Source organism: Sparus aurata, chromosome 15 (assembly GCF_900880675.1).
Source record: "Sparus aurata chromosome 15, fSpaAur1.1, whole genome shotgun sequence".
NCBI classification, from domain to species: Eukaryota; Metazoa; Chordata; class Actinopteri; order Spariformes; family Sparidae; genus Sparus; species Sparus aurata.
In genome coordinates, this window is record NC_044201.1 from 4,194,747 (window position 1) to 4,217,679 (window position 22,933).

The following is a 22,933-nucleotide window of genomic DNA, read 5'->3' on the forward strand; positions in this document are numbered from 1 at the left end:
TTAGTTGATAATGTCAGCACAACGATTTTAACAAGCAACGGGTAGATGTCAACCATGAAGCAAGCAACACTGATCACAGATTCAGGATTATCATTCGGGGTAGATGGATTTGTGCCGAGTTCACAAGTAAGGACTCTGACTTTGAGTGGCGTTCCAGCGTACTTTTTTCTAGGAAGGAAGTCAGAAAGTTCCTTCTGTCTCGAACGCAGCATTACTATGCGTGAGGGCCACTGTGACGCACGAAAGCTGTCATTCTCAAGTTACTGACAGATTACTTCACAGAGGCACAGACATTTTGGATTGTTCTAGTATTTTTTTATGTGATTTTACTGTATATGGTTGGTTGTTAATATATTCTTTGTGAAATTATTGTCCATAATTGTTTTAAAGACTAATGCATTGCCCGTAGGAAGCATGTATTCCTATAGAAAAGTGGGAGGTTAAGTAGCTTTTTCATGGATGGCCAAATGAGGCTGTGTTTGAAGGTGGGACGTCAGGGATATAATTGGCTGTTTTTGGCTGCTGTCAATCATCCGCCGATGTCCCTCCCACATCTTCCTGTTCCTCAACAACCAAACTTGCTGCTTGGACACTTTAGTGACAAAAGCACATTTTTACTGTTTCTTCTTGCACCAGACATAAAGCAAACGTAACGGCAATGTTCGCGAAAAAGCGTGTTGGACATTATTTACCCTAGGTCCGGTTTTGGACGTGCCGGTGCATCCGCTCCGTCAACTCGGGAGGTGGGCCGTGTGGGTCGGTTAGCGGCTAGCAGCTAGCTACACACGAACATCCACAGATTCAGATCCCACTTTGTTGACCGCGCGTCTCCGGATCTGCTCAGACCCCAACAGACTTGGTCTGGACTTGTTTAATCTCATTACAATCCACAACAGTCAGTTTAGATGCACAGAACAGAACGGGACCGAACCGCCGGCAAAATCCCGGTCCAGCTCGCGCTGCTGCAGGTATAAATCCGCTTGTGACAAAAGCGCATTTTTACTGTTTCTTCCTGCACCAGACATAAAGCAAACGTAACGGCAATGTTCGCGAAAAAGCGTGTTGGACATTATTTACCCTAAATCCGGTTTTGGACATGCCAGTGCGTCCGCTCCGTCGACTCGGGCGGTGGGTCGTGTACACGAACATCCACAGATTCCGATCCCACTTTGTTGTCCGCGCGTCTCCGGATCTCCTCAGACCCGAAAAGACTTGGACTTGTTTAATCTCATTAATCCACAACAGTCAGTTTAGATGCACAGAACGGAACCGAACCACCGGCAAAATCCCGGTCCAGATCGCGCAGCTGCAGGTATAAATCCACTTGTTTTTTAAAGTATGTCGTGGGCTTGAGCTCTGCAGTGATTGGCTCTGGTGCGCACGTGGCCACGGTGTGTAGTGGTTGGCTCTGGTGCGCACGTGACTGTGGGGGCTCCGGTGGACAATGCTTGCAGAATTTGTAAAGCATTTATGAAATAATTTATTCACATTATCATTGCAGTCCAAGCAAATGCTTAGTTGCACACCACTGAACCACGCAGCAGCCATGTTGAAAGTCTCAGGTCAGTCTGATCCTGATCCGCAGAGATATTTGAGGAACACACACACACACACACACACACACACACACACACACACACACACACACAGACAGACAGACAGAGATTTCTTGCTTTTATAGAGAGATTACACTTTTATTGTGTTCAATAAAAGTGTATTTTCCTAAAGCTTGAGACACCTCATATGTAAGCTAGACAGACATTTCCCCTGCTCATTACTGTGCACAAATGTACTGTTATGTACTTAAGCCTAAAGAGCCCCTCTGGTGGCATGAGACACATAGAAACCTTCTGGCAGGATGCACTTTGTGCTTTGCTTTTGCACGCGGGCGAACACTCACCTCCACTGCTACAACTCCATCCTAGGGGAAACACTGCATAAGTCAATACATTTTTATCATCACAAACATTCACTGACACATTAAACTAACCTGAGGAAACTGGAGCAGCTGAGGTGCATGGCTGTTCCTGGTCTGATGATTCAGCTGCAGGTGGTCCTAAATATTTTAATAGTGAATCTAAAATTATATAACAAACAATTCCATTCATTCACACACAGCCATACTGGTGGTGGTAAACTACGATAGTAGCCACAGCTGCCCTGGGGCAGACTGACGGAAGCATGGCTGCCAATTAGCGCCTACGACCATTACCCCCAACATTCAGCAGTCAGACACATTCACACAAGGCAAAGTGGATGAAGTGTCTTGCCCAAGGACACAACGACCATTACACAAGTGGCAAGGGCGGGGATTAAAACCACCGACCCTCCGAACATTGGCCAACTCGCTCTACCACCTGAGCAGTGGTCGCCCCACCCACCTGAGCCACGGTCGGCCCACAAATGATGTTATTATTAAGTTGCTAAGCATTTTAATTTTGACATTCATTTTATATAAATTTGCATAGTCCCATATGCTCACAGCTTTTTGTGCATGCCTCTCTGTATAAACATAACTCTAACTGTTTGTAGAATTTATTATCATTGTGTTCAACTTTTTTGATGTAATATTCCATCAGTGTGCAACTTATACTTATCTCTGTTCATCAGTTCATAACATATGCTCATCTTTTGCACCTCTCTCTACAACATCCACATATCTTCATTTGCATATGAGGCACTAACTCACTCAACACTTTACTGGTTTGCACTCTGGTGAGATGTAAAACTGTATTTCACGGTACTTGAATTTGACAGTAAAATTAAAACTAATCTAAAACTGAATCTAATCTAATTTTGCTATGTGGACAGTAATAATAGATGTTTTTGATGTCCACTCAATTTTTAATTTCATAGCACACAATGAGATGCAAAGTGCTATATACTGCAGCTAGCGTCAACTTGTAAAGTGTTTTTCTAGAAAAACAGCCAGCCAGTCAAGGCCAACCCAAGCCAGCAGTCTGAACCCGTCTTATGACGGCCGTCTGCATGTTAATAACACCAAACCTGGCTGAACGAAGTGGAAAGTCACACACCCTCTTTGCTACTTAACGCTAGCTTACTAGTAAGATGACATGATGCTACTGCTAGCTAGCATGATTATATCATGAATGCTCAGTGAATTTCTTCTTCTCTGCGCTTTAGAAAGTGCGCCCCTAATGGCTTTTGTTGTTTCATTTTCCTGACTGTAGCTGTGACCCACTGACACACAGCCGACTGGCCAACTGTGCATCAGTGTGCGCGCTAGCATGTTGTGACCGTGACGTGTAACAGCTGCAGGGGCTATACGTCAGAAGTGTCATTTCTTTTACTTACGTTTAATTTATTTTTTATATCAAAGCATTGTTGTAGATAGAGAGATAGCAGAAACTGCCCATCACTAGGTGGTGCCCCAGGCAAGCCCCTATGTCGCCTGTATGAAAGACCGCCACTGCTCACTGGTAAATCCTGGTGGCGGTTGTCAGGCGTGTTCATTTGTTTGAGAGGTGAAAGTAGACAGACTAATAGAGAAGACAGACTACGACGTACTGTTAACTATTTATTAAGAATTGTCTTATTAAGCAAAAGTAAAGAGCTTGATCAAGGACTTTATCTGTTTGAAAAATCGTAGGCAGCAGAGCCCTAAGTAGCAACGCTATTGGCTGCTACCAATCGCCCAGAAAAAGATGCCCAATTTCAGCGTGCAATGCAACATGTATTGCTGTTACAATGTATGTGTTGAATTGGCATTGGTCAACCATATAGATAAGATGAATATTATTATTGGACAATCAAGTAAAAAAGCTGGGGAGAATCCGTGGTTTAGACTTTAGCCCTCCCATCGGTGGTGCTCAAACTGGTCCCAGTTTCTTGGCACACGAATCCTGATTCCTGGACACATCACCCTGTTGAAAAAACAAAATGTCCCTGGCCTCATGTGTCTGTCCTCTATATCTGCCTTTGTTTATGGCTCCTTCACTATTGCACACGCACAAGGGATTTGGGAGGCCTTCGAGGCCTCTTCATGTGGGAAAGGGATGAGTGAAAGGTGAATGTGTTCTCTCTCACACCCTGGCTTTGCTCTCCATGTATTAGCCCCTCATAAAAGGGACTAACACTTCTGACCATCTCATTCGTCAACAGGATATGTGCAAATCTTTTCATAATGTGAGTCAATAGGAAAAGACAATCTATATGTGTTGTGCAATATCATAGCATCACAGTGTGGCAGGCGTAATAATTTATTGAGCAATGAACGATGTGCGTGTAGGTTCATGAGCAGTGTGTTTGTTAAGAGGAGTCATGGGCAGCATTGAGACCCTACTGGTGCATGGCAGTGTTAGTATTTAGTAGGCATGGGTCATAGGGGGACATACCAAGTGATTGGTGGGGCATAAAGGGGCATAATGAAAATGTGTAAATCCTAACACGGTGTTTGCATATACACCAACAACAACTGGTGGGATGGTTTCAAGTCACTGCTCTTCCGATGTAGAATTATTGACTTAAATGCAGGCCTCTTTTACCCCAGGAATCTATTGTCGTCATCTTTACAGCAGTGTACATTCTCCCCAGTGCAAACACCAGAGAAGCCCTGAAATACAATCTACACATCCAGAGGGAGTTTTCATTGTGGCAGGGGACCTTAATCAAGCCAATACAAAAACTGTTTCCTTACTTCCATCAGTATGTGGATTTTGCAACCAAGGGGAGAGAGTACGCTGGACTTGGCTTACAGTAAAATCAAAGAGGCATTCAGGGCTGCACCCCGTCCCCACCTTGTATATGATAATTACACAAACTAGATGCACAATGGCGCTCTTGCTTGCGGTTACTTCGGAGGAAAGATGCCGCCATCCTTCTACTTACGGCTCTCAGCTCCGGGAAAATAATAAAAGTAATAGTAATAGTAATAGTAAAAGTAATGCCACTATCAATATAATTATCTAGGTGTTTTAATCCAACTATGAGAAATCCGATCCCATCCGATTTTAGTCAGACTAAGGTGTATACATGCATCTTGAAAATCTGATCATAGTCAGACTAACCCATTTTTTCGATTTTCTTGAGTTTGGCCGGCAGGAGCTATGTAAGCATTACAGTTTAAAATTAGAACACGCCGCCCTTGCGTTCTCATTTGGACAGCAAATCAACATACCTTGCATATCAATGAAGCCATCGCCCCACCCCTCGACCTCTAGCCTTCGACCTCTTAACCCTGCGACGTCAACAACAACAGCTGTTCGACCTCGTTATCAGTCCACACAAAACATTCCGGTTTCCTTGCGTGTTTGTCTTCTTCTTATAGTGTTCTGTTTCTCCTTCTACTGTCTGTTTGTATACAGTGCACAAGCTTTTTGCGCATGCTCCTCCTCTTCTTCTCCGTTTTTGGTGAATTTCAAGCACCACCTATAGGCCTGGAATATGAACTAAAGCGCATTGAGTTATTTACAATGGATCCATTTGGAGGCAAATATTCTTGAAACGATGCCAAGGAAGACGGGGGAAAAAAAGATAGTTGTGGTACGTGTGGACATGGCCTCCCCCGTACTAGTTTGGTTATTGACATCTACACAACTATGACATATCTGAATGTACATTTGAAGCTTTCCAAATGTTATTGAATTGAATGGCTCCAGTCATGACAGTGAAAAAAATCATTTCACGGATGCTCAAAATATGTGTTCCTCCATAAAAGTAGTCATGTGTCTACATTTTGCTAGTGACCCATTTTGCACTACCCATGGCTCAAAAACATGAAATACATTAGGTTCCACCACAAATGAATTCTGTGCAAAGTTAAATGAGTTTCTGAGCATGTCAAAACCTTCATAGCTATTTATTTCAAGGAAAGAAAGAAATGATTCCTTGCACCATTCTGCGCTAGGGGCCCAAATGATTCCTTAAATTTCAAGGGGGTCCCAGCACCTTTGGTGTGGCACTAGCATTTTGTTAGTGGCACTAGCAATTTGCTACTTCCACATTTGTCTGGTGTTCATGGGGTATTTTGCATTATCTCGGAAATAGTGAAGTGGTGATTCGCTGATAGTCAAACAAACAGCTGAGCCAAAAATAGTCTGAAGAATAAAAAAGAATATGAATCACGAGTCTTTAGGTTATATTCACCAGACACCATGGAGTTGTTTTTTCGCTCTGTAGATACCAACTACACTACCTTTATGGCATTTACACATATCAGGCATAACATTATGACCACAGACAGGTGAAGTGAATAACATTGATGATCTCTTCATCGTGCCACCTGTTAGTGGGTGGGATATTAGGCAGCAAGTGAACATCTTGTCCTCAAAGTTGATGCTTTAGAGGCAGGAAAAATGGGCAAGTGTAAGGATTTGGGCGAGTTTGACAAGGGCCAAATTGTGATGGCTGGACGACTGGGTCAGAGCATCTCCAGAACTGCAGCTCTGCAGACCACCGGGTCTGCAGTGGTTAGTATCTATTAAAAGTGGTCCAAGGAAGGAACAGTGGTGAACTGGCGACAGGGTCATGGACGGCCAAGGCTCATTGTTGCACGCAGGTTGCGAAGGCTGGCCCGTGTGGTCCGATCCAACAGATGAGTTACTGTTCAAATTGCTGAAGAAGTTAATGCTGGTTCTGAGACGAAGGGGTCAGAATACACAGTGTATCGCAGTGTGTTGAGAATGGGGCTGCATAGCTGCAGACCAGTTAGGGTGCCAATGCTGACCCCTGTCCACTGCTGAAAGCACCAACAATGGGCATGTGAGCATCAGAACTGGACCACGGAACAATGGAAGAAGGTAACCTGGTCTGATGAATCACATTTTCTTTTACATCACGTGGATGGCTGGGTGCGTTGCTTACCTGGGGTACACATGTCACCAGGATGCACTATGGAAAGAAGGCAAGCCAGTGGACGCAGTGTGATGCTTTGGGCAATGTTCTGCTCGGAAACCTTGGGTCCTGCCATCCATGTGGATGTTACTTTGACAACTAAGCATTGTTGCAGACCATATACACCCTTTCATGGAAACGGTACCCTGATGGCTGTGGGCTGTGTGCCATTTCAGCAGGATAATCAATCCAATTGAGCACCTGTGGGATGTGCTGGACAAACAAGTCCGATCCATGGAGGCCCCACATCGCAACTTACAGGACTTAAAGGATCTGCTGCTAACATCTTGGTGCCAGATACCACTGCACACCTTCAGGGGTCTAGTGGAGTCCATGCCTGGATGAGTCAGGGTTGTTTTGGCAGCAAAAGGGGGACCAACACAAAATTAGGCAGGTGGTCAAAATGTTATTCCTGATCTGTGTTTGAAATGCACAGTAGCCTGAGGCCTGTGTTTCATGCAGGTTAAGACACTGCAGCATTAGAAGCTTCTATATTATGTTGAAATGTTGAATTATTTTTTTTTTCCCCTCTTTTGGTCCAGGATGTTCTGTACACAGTGTGCAACCCCATTGGCAGTGTCCTGAGGATTGTCATCTTCAAAAGAAATGGAATCCAAGCCATGGTGGAGTATCCTTACTGAAATTTTGAATGTGTGTGTCTTTACATGTTAGATGTTACATGTGCATCTGTATGTTGGAATGTGCAGCATCATCTCCTTGACACAACTCCTTCAGGTTTGAGTCCGTTCAGTGTGCGCAGAAAGCCAAAGCTGCTCTGAACGGAGCTGACATCTATGCTGGTTGCTGTACACTCAAGATTGAATATGCAAGGGTAAGACGCTGGATAAATCTATGTATACTTCCCTTGAAAAAACAAAAGATCTACTTTGTTGGAATCTTAAAATACTGAATATTAACCATTGGCATTTCTAATGTATTTCTGATGGAAATCTTGTCTTGTAGAAAATTAAAAATTTTTAATTATTTAATAAATGGCAGTCATGTAAAGGGCTCTGTCTGTAACAGAATAGACACTGGAAAGTGTCCACATCCAGTCTCTTTTAGCTGTGGATATGATCCATCAGGTATGATGGACTATGTTGTTAATCTATAATAGAATTAGGCCAGCATGATATGAGGAAAATCTGCGATGTGTGATTACGCTGTTCAATATTGTGATGACGATCTAACTTGCGATGAATAAACAAATATTGAAGTTTGCATATTATTAACTATACAGTCAATGATTGGCTAATGTTAGCTTTATTCATGGTGTGTCAGGCAGTCTTTTGCGATGTGTTTATCGCACATGTTCATATCGCGATGGCGATTAAAATTCAATTTATCGGGCAGCCCTAAATAGAATAAGATATTCTTATATAAAAATATAAATTATATAAAATATCCAATATTTTACGGGGTTTGGTATTGGAAATCATTTTAAACTCCTCAAACAAGCTGCAATGGAATGTGTAATCCAATATGACAAAACAGACCATATTTCCTCAGATTAGAAGGTTAAAAAAAAGAAACGGAGGATTTGCTTCTGTGCAGAAATCCAGATTTTGAAAGTGAGTCTTTAAAGGTGGCAACTGGTCATTCTTCTCTGCGCTACACTGTACACTTCAGTTTGCACTGTCCACATTAAGAGAAGAGCCTTGCGATTGGGCCCAAGAAGGCAGATCCTGCATATATATAATACATTTAACTGGATCCTTTTTAATTTTTTCATCTTGTGTCAACAGCCAACACGCCTGAACGTAATTAAGAACGACAATGAGAGCTGGGACTACACTAAACCATACCTGGTCAGACGGGGTAAGACACACACTGTCTATCTTGCTTTTATCTCCTGTCAATATATCATACTTACAATAGAGTCAGACTATGATCCCTGGACAGTTTTGGGTGATCCTTCTTTTTTAAAGTACAGAGGATCCTATCAGGTGGAAGGTAGGAGTTCTTTTAGCCTGAATTCTATGTAGTTTCCCTCCTCTACAGCCATCACTGATTCAAGTTACATGACAAAAGATATGAAGATGGTCTTAGTTTTCAAATCATTTCTGAAACTGTCATTATGGGTCAGTCTTGGACTGTGGATAAAGAGCGTAGTCATAAACAGTTTGGACCACAGACTTCCATCACACCAAGACTCCTCTGCCTCCTGTCTCTCCATCTCCAATCTCAACACTCTTACACTGGCCTCTCACAAGCCTTGCACCTCTGCTTACCATGAGGAGAGAGAAACATTAAGGGAGAGAGAGAACAGAGAATGAGGGATGGACGTCAGGCTGACCATGCACAGCAGCTTTCTTTCATCTTCACCTTCTGCAACCCAGCAAAGAGAGAGAGAGAGAGAGAAAAGTGATGGATCTAACTCCTCCTGACCACCATGCAGCTGCTGCTTCAACATGCCCAGGGGGCACCACCGTGTCTACAGGACTCCAGTAGCACTTCCCATTATCTAGCTCCTCCACCCTGTGTTTTTAATCTCCACATCTGTCTGGGGAAGAAGTTGCATGGCCCGTTGTCTGGTCCACACTGTGCCTTTAGCTCTTTGGGGTCTCTAGATACTATGTATTTAACTCTGCGTGGTTCTTTAATGATCATCCAGGTTTTCCAGTTAACAAATGAAATTTAATGTGAGCCCTAAATTGCCCATTTAATTTGTTTTCACTGTAAAATCTTTTTGAAGACCTTTCTGTATAAACATTGCGGACCAGACATATCCCATTGAGAATCAAAATGATGGCTATTCTAGTCTATAGTATGAAAGTCTGGCCTTTTCTCTACTCTCTGACTTTACTCCTGCTGAATTAGGGCTGTCACGGTATAAACTTTCATCAGGCGATTAATTTGGTACAAAATATTACAATAATGATAGTATATTTCCATGCCATGCTGTACAGTTTCATTAAGAACCTTCTCTAAATTATTATTGAAATTAATATTTTTAACATTTCATTGAGAATTTAATTGCCAAATCCAAAAGGGCAAATTCAAAAGTAGAATAAAACTGCTGGAAAACAGCGAAGGATACAAAAATAGAACTGTAGATGTTTGTGTTAATACACTTGGGAGACAGAGAGTGAGGATACAGTGTGTGTATGTATGTGTGAACTTCCCAATGTTTTTGTGTGCATGTGTCTGCGTGCAGGTGCGACCCAGCGATAACAGCAAAGCAACTGCAGCTTTGCTATCAAGTAAAAATATTACAGTATTGATGTTGGTGTAGGAGGTTGGTGGCGCATTCTTTCAAAAAGCTGCATTTCGCTGAGCTATGCTTCACTGCCCAATGAGTGCCAACTATACTGCAAAAGCTAACTCCATCCTCATCGGTAAAACTCCCATTTTTTCAAAAATGTTCCCCAAACATTTCCCCACAATATTGAATGAAATGTTTTTCCCTTTCACATTCTTATTTGGGTGGCTGACATGTTGCTCGCAGTGACACCAGCTAGTTTTTTGAGTAGTGAATGCTTCTGTGCATGTGTGTGATTGAAGTGTGCACATGAAAGGAACATTTTTTGAGAAAATTAAAAGATGACTTCAAGAAGATAAAAATGTGGGGCGCCGTTTAGCTCAGTTGGTAGAGCGGGCATCCCATGTGCTGAGACTCTGCAGCGGACCTGGGTTCGACTCCCGGCCTGGGTCCCTTTGCTGCGTGTCACTCCCTCTCTCTCTCCCTGTTTCCTGTCATATCGTCAGCTGTACTGTCAATAAAGCCATAAAAGGCCAAAAAAATACTTAAAAAAAAGAAGATTAAAATTTACTGTACTGTTTGACTAAATGACACAATGTTTTTTGTAATTTGTTTTTATTGTGATAATGGTGAAAAACAGTATATCGTGACACCTCTAATCTGAATCCCCTGATTTCAATACAGTAGCTGTACATTCAAAAATGTGCATGGATGGGCCCTTTACATAATGTAGCTCTTAGATTGCTGATTGGTATATTTTTAATATAAGCACCAATTGGAATGAATCAGTGCCTTGTTTTAAACACGGCCAACCAAATCTCCAACTATATGACTAATGACGATCTATGCACAGTCTCCGTGTTTATAGGGACCTACTCTAAATGCTACATTCTCTGTACTGTAAGTGGTGTGTAGCTGAGGATTTTGTTCTGAAAAGTATTTCACTGTGTGATGAGATTCATGTTGGGATCAGTTCATTCTTAAATCAATCAATTCAGAAAATTTGATCAACCTCCAGTCAACATGAAGGAGAAGATATGTTACATCTAAAGTGACTCTAGATTAAAACTGAACACAATGAAAGCCCTTTTTTCACGTCCATCCAACCAACTCTGGTCCACAGCTAAATATCTATAACAACTACTGACCACATTACGGTTCATAGGATACTTTTCATAATGGTTTGGGTAAAAACGTAACATCACCAAGTAGCACCCTCTGGCAAGAGCTTTCCACTGTACACAATAAATATCAGACATTTCTGGTATTATGCACTGTATATCCATTGCATTGTTTACATACATGTTTAATAGCTTGCAGTCTTCTTCCTAACTGTTTTTGTTTGTGCATTGCAAGTGTCCTCATGCACAACCTGCAGTAAAAAAGGCCAAAAAACTCCACTTGAACACATCACATAGACAAAAGCCAACGGCCAACTACCTTGAACATTCTGCACCTGTGTGAGAGGAAATACCTTTCCATACCCAAGGGGCCAGTACAGGAGGACCGAGGACTGTGGATATACAAACTGTTACAGCACCTTTTCCCATTATTTTCACACTATCCTTGCTAATTTAGCCTCTACCAATCAAGAATATGTCTGATAAAAAGTTGCAAATGGTTCTGGCGAAGAGGTGATAAATAAGGAGAAACTGCAGTAAATGGGCTGAAATCATGGATACTTCAGCAACAGGTTCGAGGGGCTTTCCCATTTTGTTTTCATTAGAGTGATTTTTCCAATGATGGGCTACGCCACTGATTCAATAGTTTGCCCAGTTAGCTGTAAAGCCACCAACCAAGGGCAAATAGTGCCAATGGTGCATGACACAAACACAAACTCAGGCCACAGACACTCACAGATGCCTCGACATTGGGTTGTGATGGCTCTAAAGCTCCACGAGAACCCTTAAAAAATGGACTGTTGATGTATGGTTGTAGGGCTATATACTGAAAATTGGAGGCTGCGGGGCTTACTGAAGCCTTAGACTGAATTGTTTAAAAATGATTCCTGAAATGATTGATATCATTATGAGTTGGTCCCATGTAATGTTGATTAAATAAGTATGTATCTCCAGTGTTATTTGTTTTCAGTGGAGGCACATTGCAATGACACAGACAAGTCACGGCTGAATATTGTTTTTGAGTAGCAGTGGAATCAATGGTCAACTCAGTTTATTATGACTTCTTTTTATATTAGTACAATCATAGACAAAGCGCAGGAGAGGGGGGGGTTCTGTTCCATTTCCTCTGAACAAACCTGTAGTGGTTTAGTAAATGAACACAAACTAAATTTGGCTGTTTTAACTTTGCCTGCAGATTCATATCCCATCTTGAACTATCATTTTTAAGATTACTGAAACATTGTCAGATCAGAGCTTGTAGTGTCATTTGCACTGCTTGCATTGTAGCGTGGAGGAAGTAATCATGATCACTTTTCATAAACACATCCAATGTTTACATGAGAGTAATGCTCAAACTATATGATCAAAACTGTCACCCTTAGAACACACGCATAATAGATGAGAGGTTACACTGGATTGTGTGTTGTATCCACAGGCACTTGTTGTATGTGTGAAGTTTCTCCCTTCCGTATAGATACTAGCATGGGTTGTTCAGCTGATGTTGAGTTAAGGCTTACATAGTTGTCAATAAAGGTATTTCTGTGTAAGTACTACATATTGAACTTAGAATTTACATACCTGAAAGTAAATAGGAAGGCTTTCTAGAAATACTTGACCCAGCATTTTTCAAGTGAAAAAACATTTTTAAGATGTTATGGTCATCAGTGAACAGAGGCTTAAATTGGTTCACAAGAGAAAGTTCACTGAATGTTGAAAGACGTTGATAAAAAAAATGTACATTTACTAGCAATCAGCAGAGAGATTTGGATGGTTCCTGTTGAAGAAAATCATTCAAGTCCTGCTGAGCAGTTTGCTGTGGTGATGTGTTTATTCAAAGAATACCGGTAAACTGGTGAACCGACAGGCACAGAGCGGGTCTGAGCCGGTGAGTCGACCAAGAGCAAATGAAACAACAGCATTTTATACAGTAAGAACAAAGGAGTCAAAATGGCAGGTTCAATCAATGGGAATACAAAAGAAAGGAAGGGGGGGGGCACTATGGGGAGTGTGATTAGCTCATCACAGCTGATCACATTAGTTTGATCGCATTTAACGTAGTGATGAAATCGGCCCTGGATGTCTTTTGATTAAGGGATAGGAGACTGACAGGAATCACCATTTAAGGTCTGGAGGTAAAAGGGCCCCGTCACTCCAAATGTGTATTTTCTTCCTCAATCCACCCTTTTTTTTTTTCAATTTGAATTTCAAACAGAGAATTGGGATTTTCTTCCTCTATTGGTGGAGCAGGGTGGGTCACAGTGGAGCACATGATTTTAGTAGTGGTTTGGGTGATAAGGGATTTGCACATAGATTTGAGACAAGTGATCAGGAGAGTGATCAAGGCTCCAAACGCAAACAAAACAAATTCAAAACTTAAATAACCACAAGACCATAGCTTTTCTTTAAACCAGTCCAACAAACAAAGGGTAACAAGGTTATGAAATGTCTTGGCAAAGTTATGCAAGTGGTTCGTTATTTCTTGTAAGGTGGCATTGTGGTCAGGTATGAACGTACGGCATCCAGTTCCAATTACAGCACAAGTTCTGGGCCTCCAGTGCCAGCGTTGCTCCTCTGCTCCTCTGGAAGCCGGCGTACATCTTCTTCTGGGTCTCTGGTGCCAGCATTGTCCTTTGGGGGGGGGAAGATCCTTCCCAGGGCCCAACACTTTATGGCTCCATAGCCCATAAGGAAAATGGTCCACTGGATGTAGAGGGACCCTGCGGATTTCTTATGCATGGGCGGGGTGTCTTCTTACAGTGTGATGCTTCGATCCAAGAGGAACGACCCTCACGCTTGACTGCTATGTTGGTGGTTAGCAGGACGTGTTGTGTTTTCGACCAGTGGGGTGTTTTTCCTCCGGAACTCTCTGATGCAGACCCAATCTCCTGGTTGTAGCACTGCTGGCTGCTAGGAGGTGACTGGACAGTTTTTACTTGTCTGTGGAGTAGCTGAATAGCAGAGGTTAAGGCAGAGCACAGTGTTTGCATAGACTCATCCATGGCTTGGAGGTTCATCTTCTTCATCCTTGTTGCTTGGCAAGCATTTCGCTAAAGAAACAAAATCAGCCTTCTTACAGGCCCAGGCTTCAGCCCGGTTGGACAACGTGTCTATACATACAACAATATTGTCCGAATCAGCCTTCTTGTATGCCCAGGCTTCCGACTGGTTGGAGAACGTCTCTATACATAAAAGAATATTATCATATCCATTACATTTCTAAGTACAAGGAAGCTGGTGCCACAACGCGGCCGTCGTTGTGGACCCACGCATTATTTACATTTTTACAAACATGGGAAAGCCACAATGTATGCTCCTTCACATCACAGGATCACGTCATTATGAGAAGCAAGATTGTTAGCGGGTAGGGAGGGACAGAGCTTTACAAGGACAGGAATGTCAAGTTTTGCGGCTACTTTTGGCTGCATGATCAGCTAGAGCACTGCCTCTTGAACCAGCGTTCTTGGATTTGGTGTAAGCTTCCCAATTAACAACAGCAAATAGATGAAGGAAATCATGTAAACATCCAAAAGCACGTTTGGAGTCTGTGTAAATGGCGACAATTTTACCTTTTGCAAGATGACATGGTCTCTTCAGTGGAACAACTCAGCTACGTGGGCGGAACTTGAGGGTGGCAGGGCGGCGCTATCAATTATTGAAAAATTATCACAAATTGCATACCCTGCGCATGGCACTCCATATTCTCTATAAGGAAAAATTATCAGTGTAGAAAACTAGATCAGAGTTGGAAAAAAGTTTCTGAAAGGTCCGGAAGAGGTTTAAAAGAAAATTTTAAGTGGTGCAGCAAGTGAGGCATAGTCACTTATCCATTGTCTACAATGTCATTCCTAGAGATGTCTTCATCCGTGACATATTTTTGGGTTTTGGCATTTCCACTATAGCTTTTATCCTGGACGGAGGAAGGACTCTTGTAGAACCAGATCATGTGTCTCCAAAGTATTTCTGACACAACTGATTACCTTCTTTAGTGAGGCTTTTGTGGCCCTTTGCTGCTAAAGCTTTGAGAAAGACAACTGTGTCAGCCTCACATGCAGCAGTAGAGGGAGAGGTCAAATGCAAACAGATACTGGCTATCTTTATGTAGAGGAACAGAGAAAAATGCACTGCAAAGGTTGAGATTGTATAATGAGTCGAATTGGCTGATATTGAAGATAATACAGTTGTAGGATTTGGAACTAAAAGAAAACAGGGGAGTACCACTTCATTAATAGCTTGCAGATCTTCTACAAATCTATATTTTTATCTTTTCTTTTTTTCTTTTTTTCTTTTTTTACAGGAAGTATAGGAGTGTTACATGGACTGTTCGATGACACCATTATCCCTTGGTTTAACAGAGATAGAATTATGGGACGAATGCCTTCACTCTTTTCTTGAGAGAGGGGATACTGCGAGATCCTTGACAGGGGGCATTCTGTTTTAGCAAAATGTGTGCTGGCTCAGCGGTTTTAATCAAACCAATGTCATTAGAGGAAGAGGCCCATACTGAGGGGGGCACACTAGACACAACTCTATCATGGACTTTCCCTTCACCTATTGGTTGATTTTGATCTATCAGAGCATCTAACACAGTTGTTTTGTGTTCATTAGTCTCTAAAAAAGATGCCATCAGGATTGCAACAGATGGTGCCATTTAGGTCACGTAACAAATCTCGTCCTAACAGATTCACGGGTGTGGTATCTGATAGAAGAAAGGAGTGGAAAGTAGTGAAACTGGACATGCTTTTAGTGAAAGGATCTATAGATACTGGAGTAGTCTTAGATACAGGTAGGCAAATAGGAATACTTCCAACCCCCACAGCTCTAACTATTTTCTTTAGAAACTTTAAAACATGAAGATTTAGTTGGTTTTACTGGAGAAAAAGAGAATCTCCTGTGTCTATCAAGAATTATGAGCTTGAGTTACAGTTTTTCCTGTTTCACTGTTGTCACTGTCCTGACAGCGCTACTGGTCATACTGTTGCGTTGGTGGGGCTTCTATTTTGGTTACTTGATGGAAATGCCTTGGCAGGGTGCGTGGAGCTACTTTGTTTGGGCAGTTTCTTACCCAATAACCTGGCTCACCACATAAGAAACAATTCTCATGGTTAGAGAAAGGTGGCCTGTGGCTTTGCTCGTGGTGCGAGGGCCAGCATCTTTTGCACCCTTTCTCTTTTTGGAAGCTTCCTTTGCCACTGCGTTCTCCTCTGGTTGTTCCGCCTGTGTAGTGAGACACTTGAGAAACCATTAGCATTTCAAGCATTCTACATATTCTTTGTTCTGTGTTATCCCAATCCCAATCGTGTGGTGCTATTTCTACCAATTCAGTCATTGGTTTTCTTGACCACCCAACTCTCAATTGTACCTTTGTCCTGATTTTTGGTTGAAGACTATTCACAAACAGTTGCATGGACTTGGTGACAGACCACAATTTTCCTTTGCAGTTGTCATCGTGCACACGAATCTCCATTCTTTTAATATTTTTTGATAATTTGTCCTTACATCCTTGGGAAAATTTCTGACTATTGCTTTTAGCTCCCTTCGGCTCCAAGGTTTGTAGACAACATCTTTTCCCATTGTAAGTTGTCGAGCTAATTTTGCTGGGTTTGTTTTCTTTGGTTTTCAACTTTTTCTTGTTGGAACCCACCCTAGTTCCTCTACTTGAGTATTTATCTCAGGTCTTCTGTATTCAAAAACTCAGTCATCACGAGTGTTATTCACACTGGATTCTTTTATTTCTCTTACAGAATAAAGGCTTTTTATTTTGATCGTATTTCTTTGTTTTAGTGTTTCTACAGGACATGTCCATTTGACTGTCTGGCATAATCTTAGTCTGCGTTGTGTTTTTATTTTTTTTCTTCTTCTTCTTCTTCTTCTAATTGAGCTATTAGATTTTTATTTTGATCTGTAAGAGAAACTATTTTAGATTCTGCATAACAGCAGCTTCTTTCATCCGTCTAAATTTTGAGGGAGGAGAAATGCTTATTTTTATCTTATCTGGGAGAGTACTCAATTTCTCTCTCATATTTTCCAATCTTAGAATTTTACTTAACCCAATTTAAACAAATGTTGCAACACATGACAAACAAACAACAAACAAAAGCTAGCGTCACCATAATTATCATGCATGTACTTCACAGGACCAGTAAATCTCTCTCAGACCTTCTACTGAAACAACTTCCCATTTTCCTTTTGAAAGATCTCTCTATAAAACGAAAACAAAAAGGTTCCTTCATACTCTCTTACTTTAACCAACAATTCACAGACAAATCTCTCAATCAACGCTCTACTCAGAAGATACAAATCATCCCTTTTTTGTGTAACGAGAATAAATCAGATCGTTACGTAACGAGAATAAATCAGATCGTTACAGAATGAAAAATATACATCAAGTATTGGGATCTCTTATCCCTGGGATAACAAATTATCCCTACCGCTTCCTACTGGTCCTACATAGGCCTATCTTCTCAGTGGGCAAACCTCTTGTTCCCCAAATCAGAGCTCTATATCACCATGTGGATGTTAAGTAAGATGCTAACCCCTAGATGCTTGGCCTTTATGAGAGCAAATCTTCATAAGACTAGGAAAACACAAGCAATTCCACAACTAATCAAAAGCTATGAAAACAAGCATTCCTATACATCTAAAAACTAACTTCCCAATAACATCGGTTTCAAAACCATACAACACCAAAAGGAATTTCCACAAAACACACAGCAAACTTACTTGAATGTCGGATGGCATCACCCTTCCTTAGGACTCCCTTCTCGACAGACCTCCAACAATGCACAGTAACAGTAATTTGGTTTTCAAAAGGACCTTTTACCTCTGCAATTTGGTTCTCAGGTCACTGGCATGTCGTTGGTCTGGAAAAAAGGAGTCTCTGTAGAAGGTTTGTTGCCATCCAGGTCACGGCACCAAATTGTTGAAGAAAATCATTCAAGTCCTGTTGAGCAGTTTGCTGTGGTGATGTGTTTATTCAAAGAATACCGGTAAACTGGTGAACCGACAGGCACAGAGCGGGTCTGAGCCGGTGAGTCGACCAAGAGGAGACAAAATGGCAAGTTCAATCAATGGGAATACAAAAGAAAGGAAGGGGGGGGGCACTATGGGGAGTGTGATTAGCTCATCACAGCTGATCACATTAGTTTGATCGCATTTAACATAGTGATCTTTTGATTAAGGGATAGGAGACTGACAGGAATCACCATTTAAGGTCTGGTGGTCTGGAGGTCAAAGGGCCCCGTCATTCCAAATGTGTATTTTCTTCCTCATTCCTCAGTTGGGCTCTAAAATATCCACCGGCTTTTATTTGCACATTGTAGTAGATAAAATGTGACTGTATGTCAAAGGTAACTGTGGAGATCAGGGATGGAATCAGCAATGTTCTGGTTGATGAACGGCTGCTCTACTTGTCAAGCCACAATAGCAATATATGTTTTTGCAGCATGAAGCCCATATTTATTTCTTCACCTGCTCCACAAGTCTGGTTTGGAGCAAACAAAACTGTGAGGCTCTGAAGACTTGCCTACTCACAGTGTAAAGGATGAAATAACACTAGGCTACTACTATTTTCATCCTGTTCTCTTTGGTAGCAGCTTTAAGACTATCACTCTTCCCCTCTTCATCTTCATCCTCCTCCTTCAGCTCATCCACCTTTTTATTCACCTGTACCTCTCCGTTGAGCTTTTCATGCTGCTGCTACCACTTTGCTTTCATCCTCTTCATCTTTTGCACACTCATCATCTTGGTGCTGCTAATCCTCCTGTCAAGTCCCTCTCATCTTTCCTCCAACACAAGTCTCCCTCCACTTCTCCCTTGTTTCTCTTTCCACCATCCATATCCCCTCTCCTGTCCTACGCTTATACCTTTATTATCTTTCCTTGTTCACTCATCAAACTACATCCATTGTTCCTCCTTTTGGTGAAAGCAAGTCCTTGACATTTTTCCAGCTGGTCATAAATCAAACCCCAACTATGCTGGAAATAATGTAATTATAGTAGTAAAAAAAAGGATGGTGTAATTTGGGTGGTGAAATGTTTTCAAACGCTACACAATTATAGAACAAACACAGTATGTGTTTCTTTCAAAACTGCCTCACACCCAAGCTTACATACAATTTGATTGTCTTTTTATCTGATGATTTCAAACTGCAAATATTTCATTCATCTAAAATGCATGTCTGATTCTTTCATATAACATTGATAACAACACTTTGATTAATCTTAGGTTGGAGACCTAATTTACCTGTTATGCCACCAAGGAAACAATTGGTTGAGTTTACCCAAAACTAGCAGGTAGTCTGAGATGTTGCTGTTGTTATGATATAAGACACTAGCAAGGTAACTTACAACATGAAATATTGAAACCTCAGATAGGTTGGACCATAGTAATTTATTTAATTTTTTGAACATTACATTTATGGCTAAAAAGACAACAGAAATGAATACTATTGCTGATGTCACATTCTCAGCAATGTAAATCAGCTGCCTTTGCCTTTTTTGTCATCTGCACTAAATGTTAACCATTACAGACTGAAAACACATTTAGAATTGGACAAAACTAAAGATGGCAGTTACCATATGTCACACAAAGCAATAGCTATCAATGATACTAATGATGAGATTGACCTCCTTGCAGAAATAGTCATCAAGTTCAACATAAGGCATCACTTGTTACTTTTCAGAATGACATAGATGCTTTAATAAACAAACAGAGCAGTAGCAAGTAGAACTTGTCTGAATGTGGCAAAAAAACACGTTTGTATTTAGCTTGTATTATGACGAGAGAAAGCTCAGCCAGGAAGACTATTGCATGCCTTTGCCTGTAGTTTATTTCTTATACTATCATGTCATTCACTCCTCTCATGGATGGTCACAATGTCCTAATTTGCCGCCTCATGATATGGGGCTCTTAATAGATTTCAGCTGTTTACATCAGCTAGTCACATCTATCCCATAGTACAGTGACACACCTTAGCCTTTTAGCCTATCATCTTGCTACTGCCTTTTTAAATATAATGTTCTGCCTTCAGTTCATTCATGCTGCTGTTTTTTGTGCCCCCTCCTACTCCATATCAACGCCCCTTCTTTCCAGATTTATCAGTTTCATCATTGCATTCAGTCATTTAGTCTCAGGAGAGTCATCTGCCACCACCACAAGTGTCCTGACTCCATGGGGGGATTTTTCATTGAAGGATCAAAAAAGAATCTCCCTGTAAACAGAGGTCATTAATAGGCGGACCAGACCCAGAGCCAGACACTTTCCTATCCAGACCCAGACCTATAATTGCTAGATTTTTGAGAACCATGACATTTTGATGGAGCACTTCTATTATATGTAACTGGAACAGCTTTTCTGCAGAGCGGGGGCGACTCAAGTGAGTGAAAAAGGACACACAGACACAGACAGCTGTTGGTGGAATAATGATAGTCAGAAAAAAGATATCTCACATGGCGTGCTCTAAAAGAGAAAAATGGACAGCGGGCACAGGGCTTTAAATCAAGAATGACAATGACAGCTGGTGATTATGCAAAATGTTAACGTGAAGACTTTTAAGTAAACATACCCAGCCACCTACCCTGCCCAGATAAATTCCTGGCAGGAGAAAACTAGAGCTCACTTCTCACTGAACAAGAAAAAGTGTGGGATTAGGATGTAAAAGGGAAAGAAAGTTGTTCAGTTGTTAAGATGTGATGAGACTGTTTATTATAAAGCTGGTTGAGACTTTTAAGATGTGAAATGTGATTAAAAATAGAGAAATTGAAAATCAAACTGCTCCATTTATCAGGCATGTGATTTTTCTGGATTTTTCCGGGAATCCAGATTTTTCGACATGAAAATGCGACCCTCGTGAATCATGCAAATCCGCGGGGGGGTGTAGGACCTGCGGACCGCCAGGCCGCCATTAACCACCAACAGGTTTTAACAGACCAGGTGTTTCTTTGGGACAGGCGTTTAATTCCCTCCTCACAAAAATCCAGGATGAAAATGTCACAAACTTCACCAGCTTCTCGGTGAATTCTCTGGCATCCTTCTGGGCAATAGTTGTCTTCTGCCAGTGAAGTTGTTGCGGTGGAAGAAACGATTTATCCAACCAGCACTCGTAGCAAACTCCTCATCTCTGCTGTCACTCACGGTGGCGTACATTTGTTTCTCCGTCGCCATGATCATTTTGCGGGACACTCTCTCGTGGCGTGCCCGTTTGCTGATAACTAATTCCCGCATGTTTATCTCAGGCTCCTCAATAGCCTTCTTCCTCCCTCCAGCAGGCAGCCTGGTCCTGTTGCTGTCCTCCTCGGACAGACGCTGAAGCTCTGTTTTATTTTTTCGCCAATCTCTCACTCTCTTGGGGTCGACAGAGAAACATCTAGCGGCTGCTTTTCCCGAGTTTTCCTCTGCATATTTTAAGATAGAAAGTTTGCTGCACCGGAACCGTGGCGATCATCAGTGTGATGACTGACAGAAAGCAAGCACAATAAGTGAAAAACGTGTCAGTGGTCGCGTATTCTTCCTTGATGTTTAAAAAAAATAATAAAAAATTTGACCCTGCATTAATTTGGAACCGGTGGTTATTTACCAAAATATACACCTTCACCCGGCGTTTAAAGGGGACCTCATGATGTGTTTTATAATGTGTTTATGTGTTTACAGCTGCTAATGTATGTAACGCTGTTACTGTGATGACACATGACAGTTAAATATTGAATCTGTCTATAATAACCACATCCTGACTCCAAATGATCTCAATGTATAAGTGTTGAACAGTGTGGAACTGTTTACCAGTCTAAAGTAGAGAAGGTTAGTTACTGATCTTTGCCATGTCGGAAAATTTAAATAATTAAAATGTGCTCGAAGTGAGACATATTAAATAGATGACGTTTTACTGACACTTTGGAATAACTGTTGCCAATAATAAGTGATCAATTGAAACCAAGTTTAACCAAGTTTTCAAAGTGAAAGAGGAAGAGGAAAGTTGTTTTGTGCTTTTGGAGAAGTCTGAGTGAGTGGCTATGCTTACAAGCCAGAAAAATAGCTTTTTGTGTTTGCGATAGGAGGTGGGCTGGCCAGGCAGAAATGCAAGTGAACCACCATCAACACAGGGATCCCATTTATGTCTTTTTTAGTTATTGTTGTCATTTATTTTATTCTTCCTCCTTTATTATATTAGCACTTGCTTACTATAACATTTGCTCTCAACTTTAAGGAAGTCTTTTCTATCTTTATAGAACATTATGTCTGTATAATGGGTGAGTTGAAACATTTGAGTGTTTTCTCAGTTGACCATGTTCACTGCAGTGAGGATCATTCAAAGTGTCATTTCAGTGTGCCTCCAATATTGAAAAATAGTTTGTAGGTAGTATGTAATGCAGTATATAGTATGTATGTTTACAGTGGATGAAACACAGTAATGACATATGTTTGACAACCACAGTGATGATGTTTTTATCATTATGATGGTAATGTAATGCAGGTTGATGTTCTTTCGTGCTGTGGGAGAAAAAAAGAGAAAGCTTGATGCCTCACAGGTACTGTCTCCTTTATATCTCTGTTCATATGACCTTCTCTGTATCATTATATCCACCTCTCTCTGAATAAAACCACCTTAAAGATGTTTATTTCTTATTCACTCACCTCCTCATTATCAAAAAGTCTACTGAAGATTTGTTTTGCTGAGGTGTAGATTCATTATTCATAAGTGTTGTTTAAAGAAGTGAATGAAATTTGAAATCAGCTCACATACTTTCAACTCACAAAAAAGTTA

At 41.3% G+C, this 22,933-nt stretch overlaps 1 protein-coding gene across 3 annotated transcripts in view; it reads left to right on the forward strand.

Moving 5' to 3' along the window:
- LOC115596489 (heterogeneous nuclear ribonucleoprotein L-like) overlaps window positions 1-22,933 on the forward strand; it is a 98,754-nt gene that overhangs the window by 60,845 nt on the left and 14,976 nt on the right. For 2 of the 3 annotated variants that reach the window (XM_030441652.1, XM_030441649.1), the window contains exons 5-7: window positions 7,395-7,480; window positions 7,588-7,684; window positions 8,598-8,670. In XM_030441652.1, the coding sequence (XP_030297512.1) occupies window positions 7,395-7,480; window positions 7,588-7,684; window positions 8,598-8,670 (256 nt within the window). The remainder of the gene's footprint in view (window positions 1-7,394; window positions 7,481-7,587; window positions 7,685-8,597; window positions 8,671-22,933) is intronic. The other variant, XM_030441650.1, reaches the window with a different exon arrangement.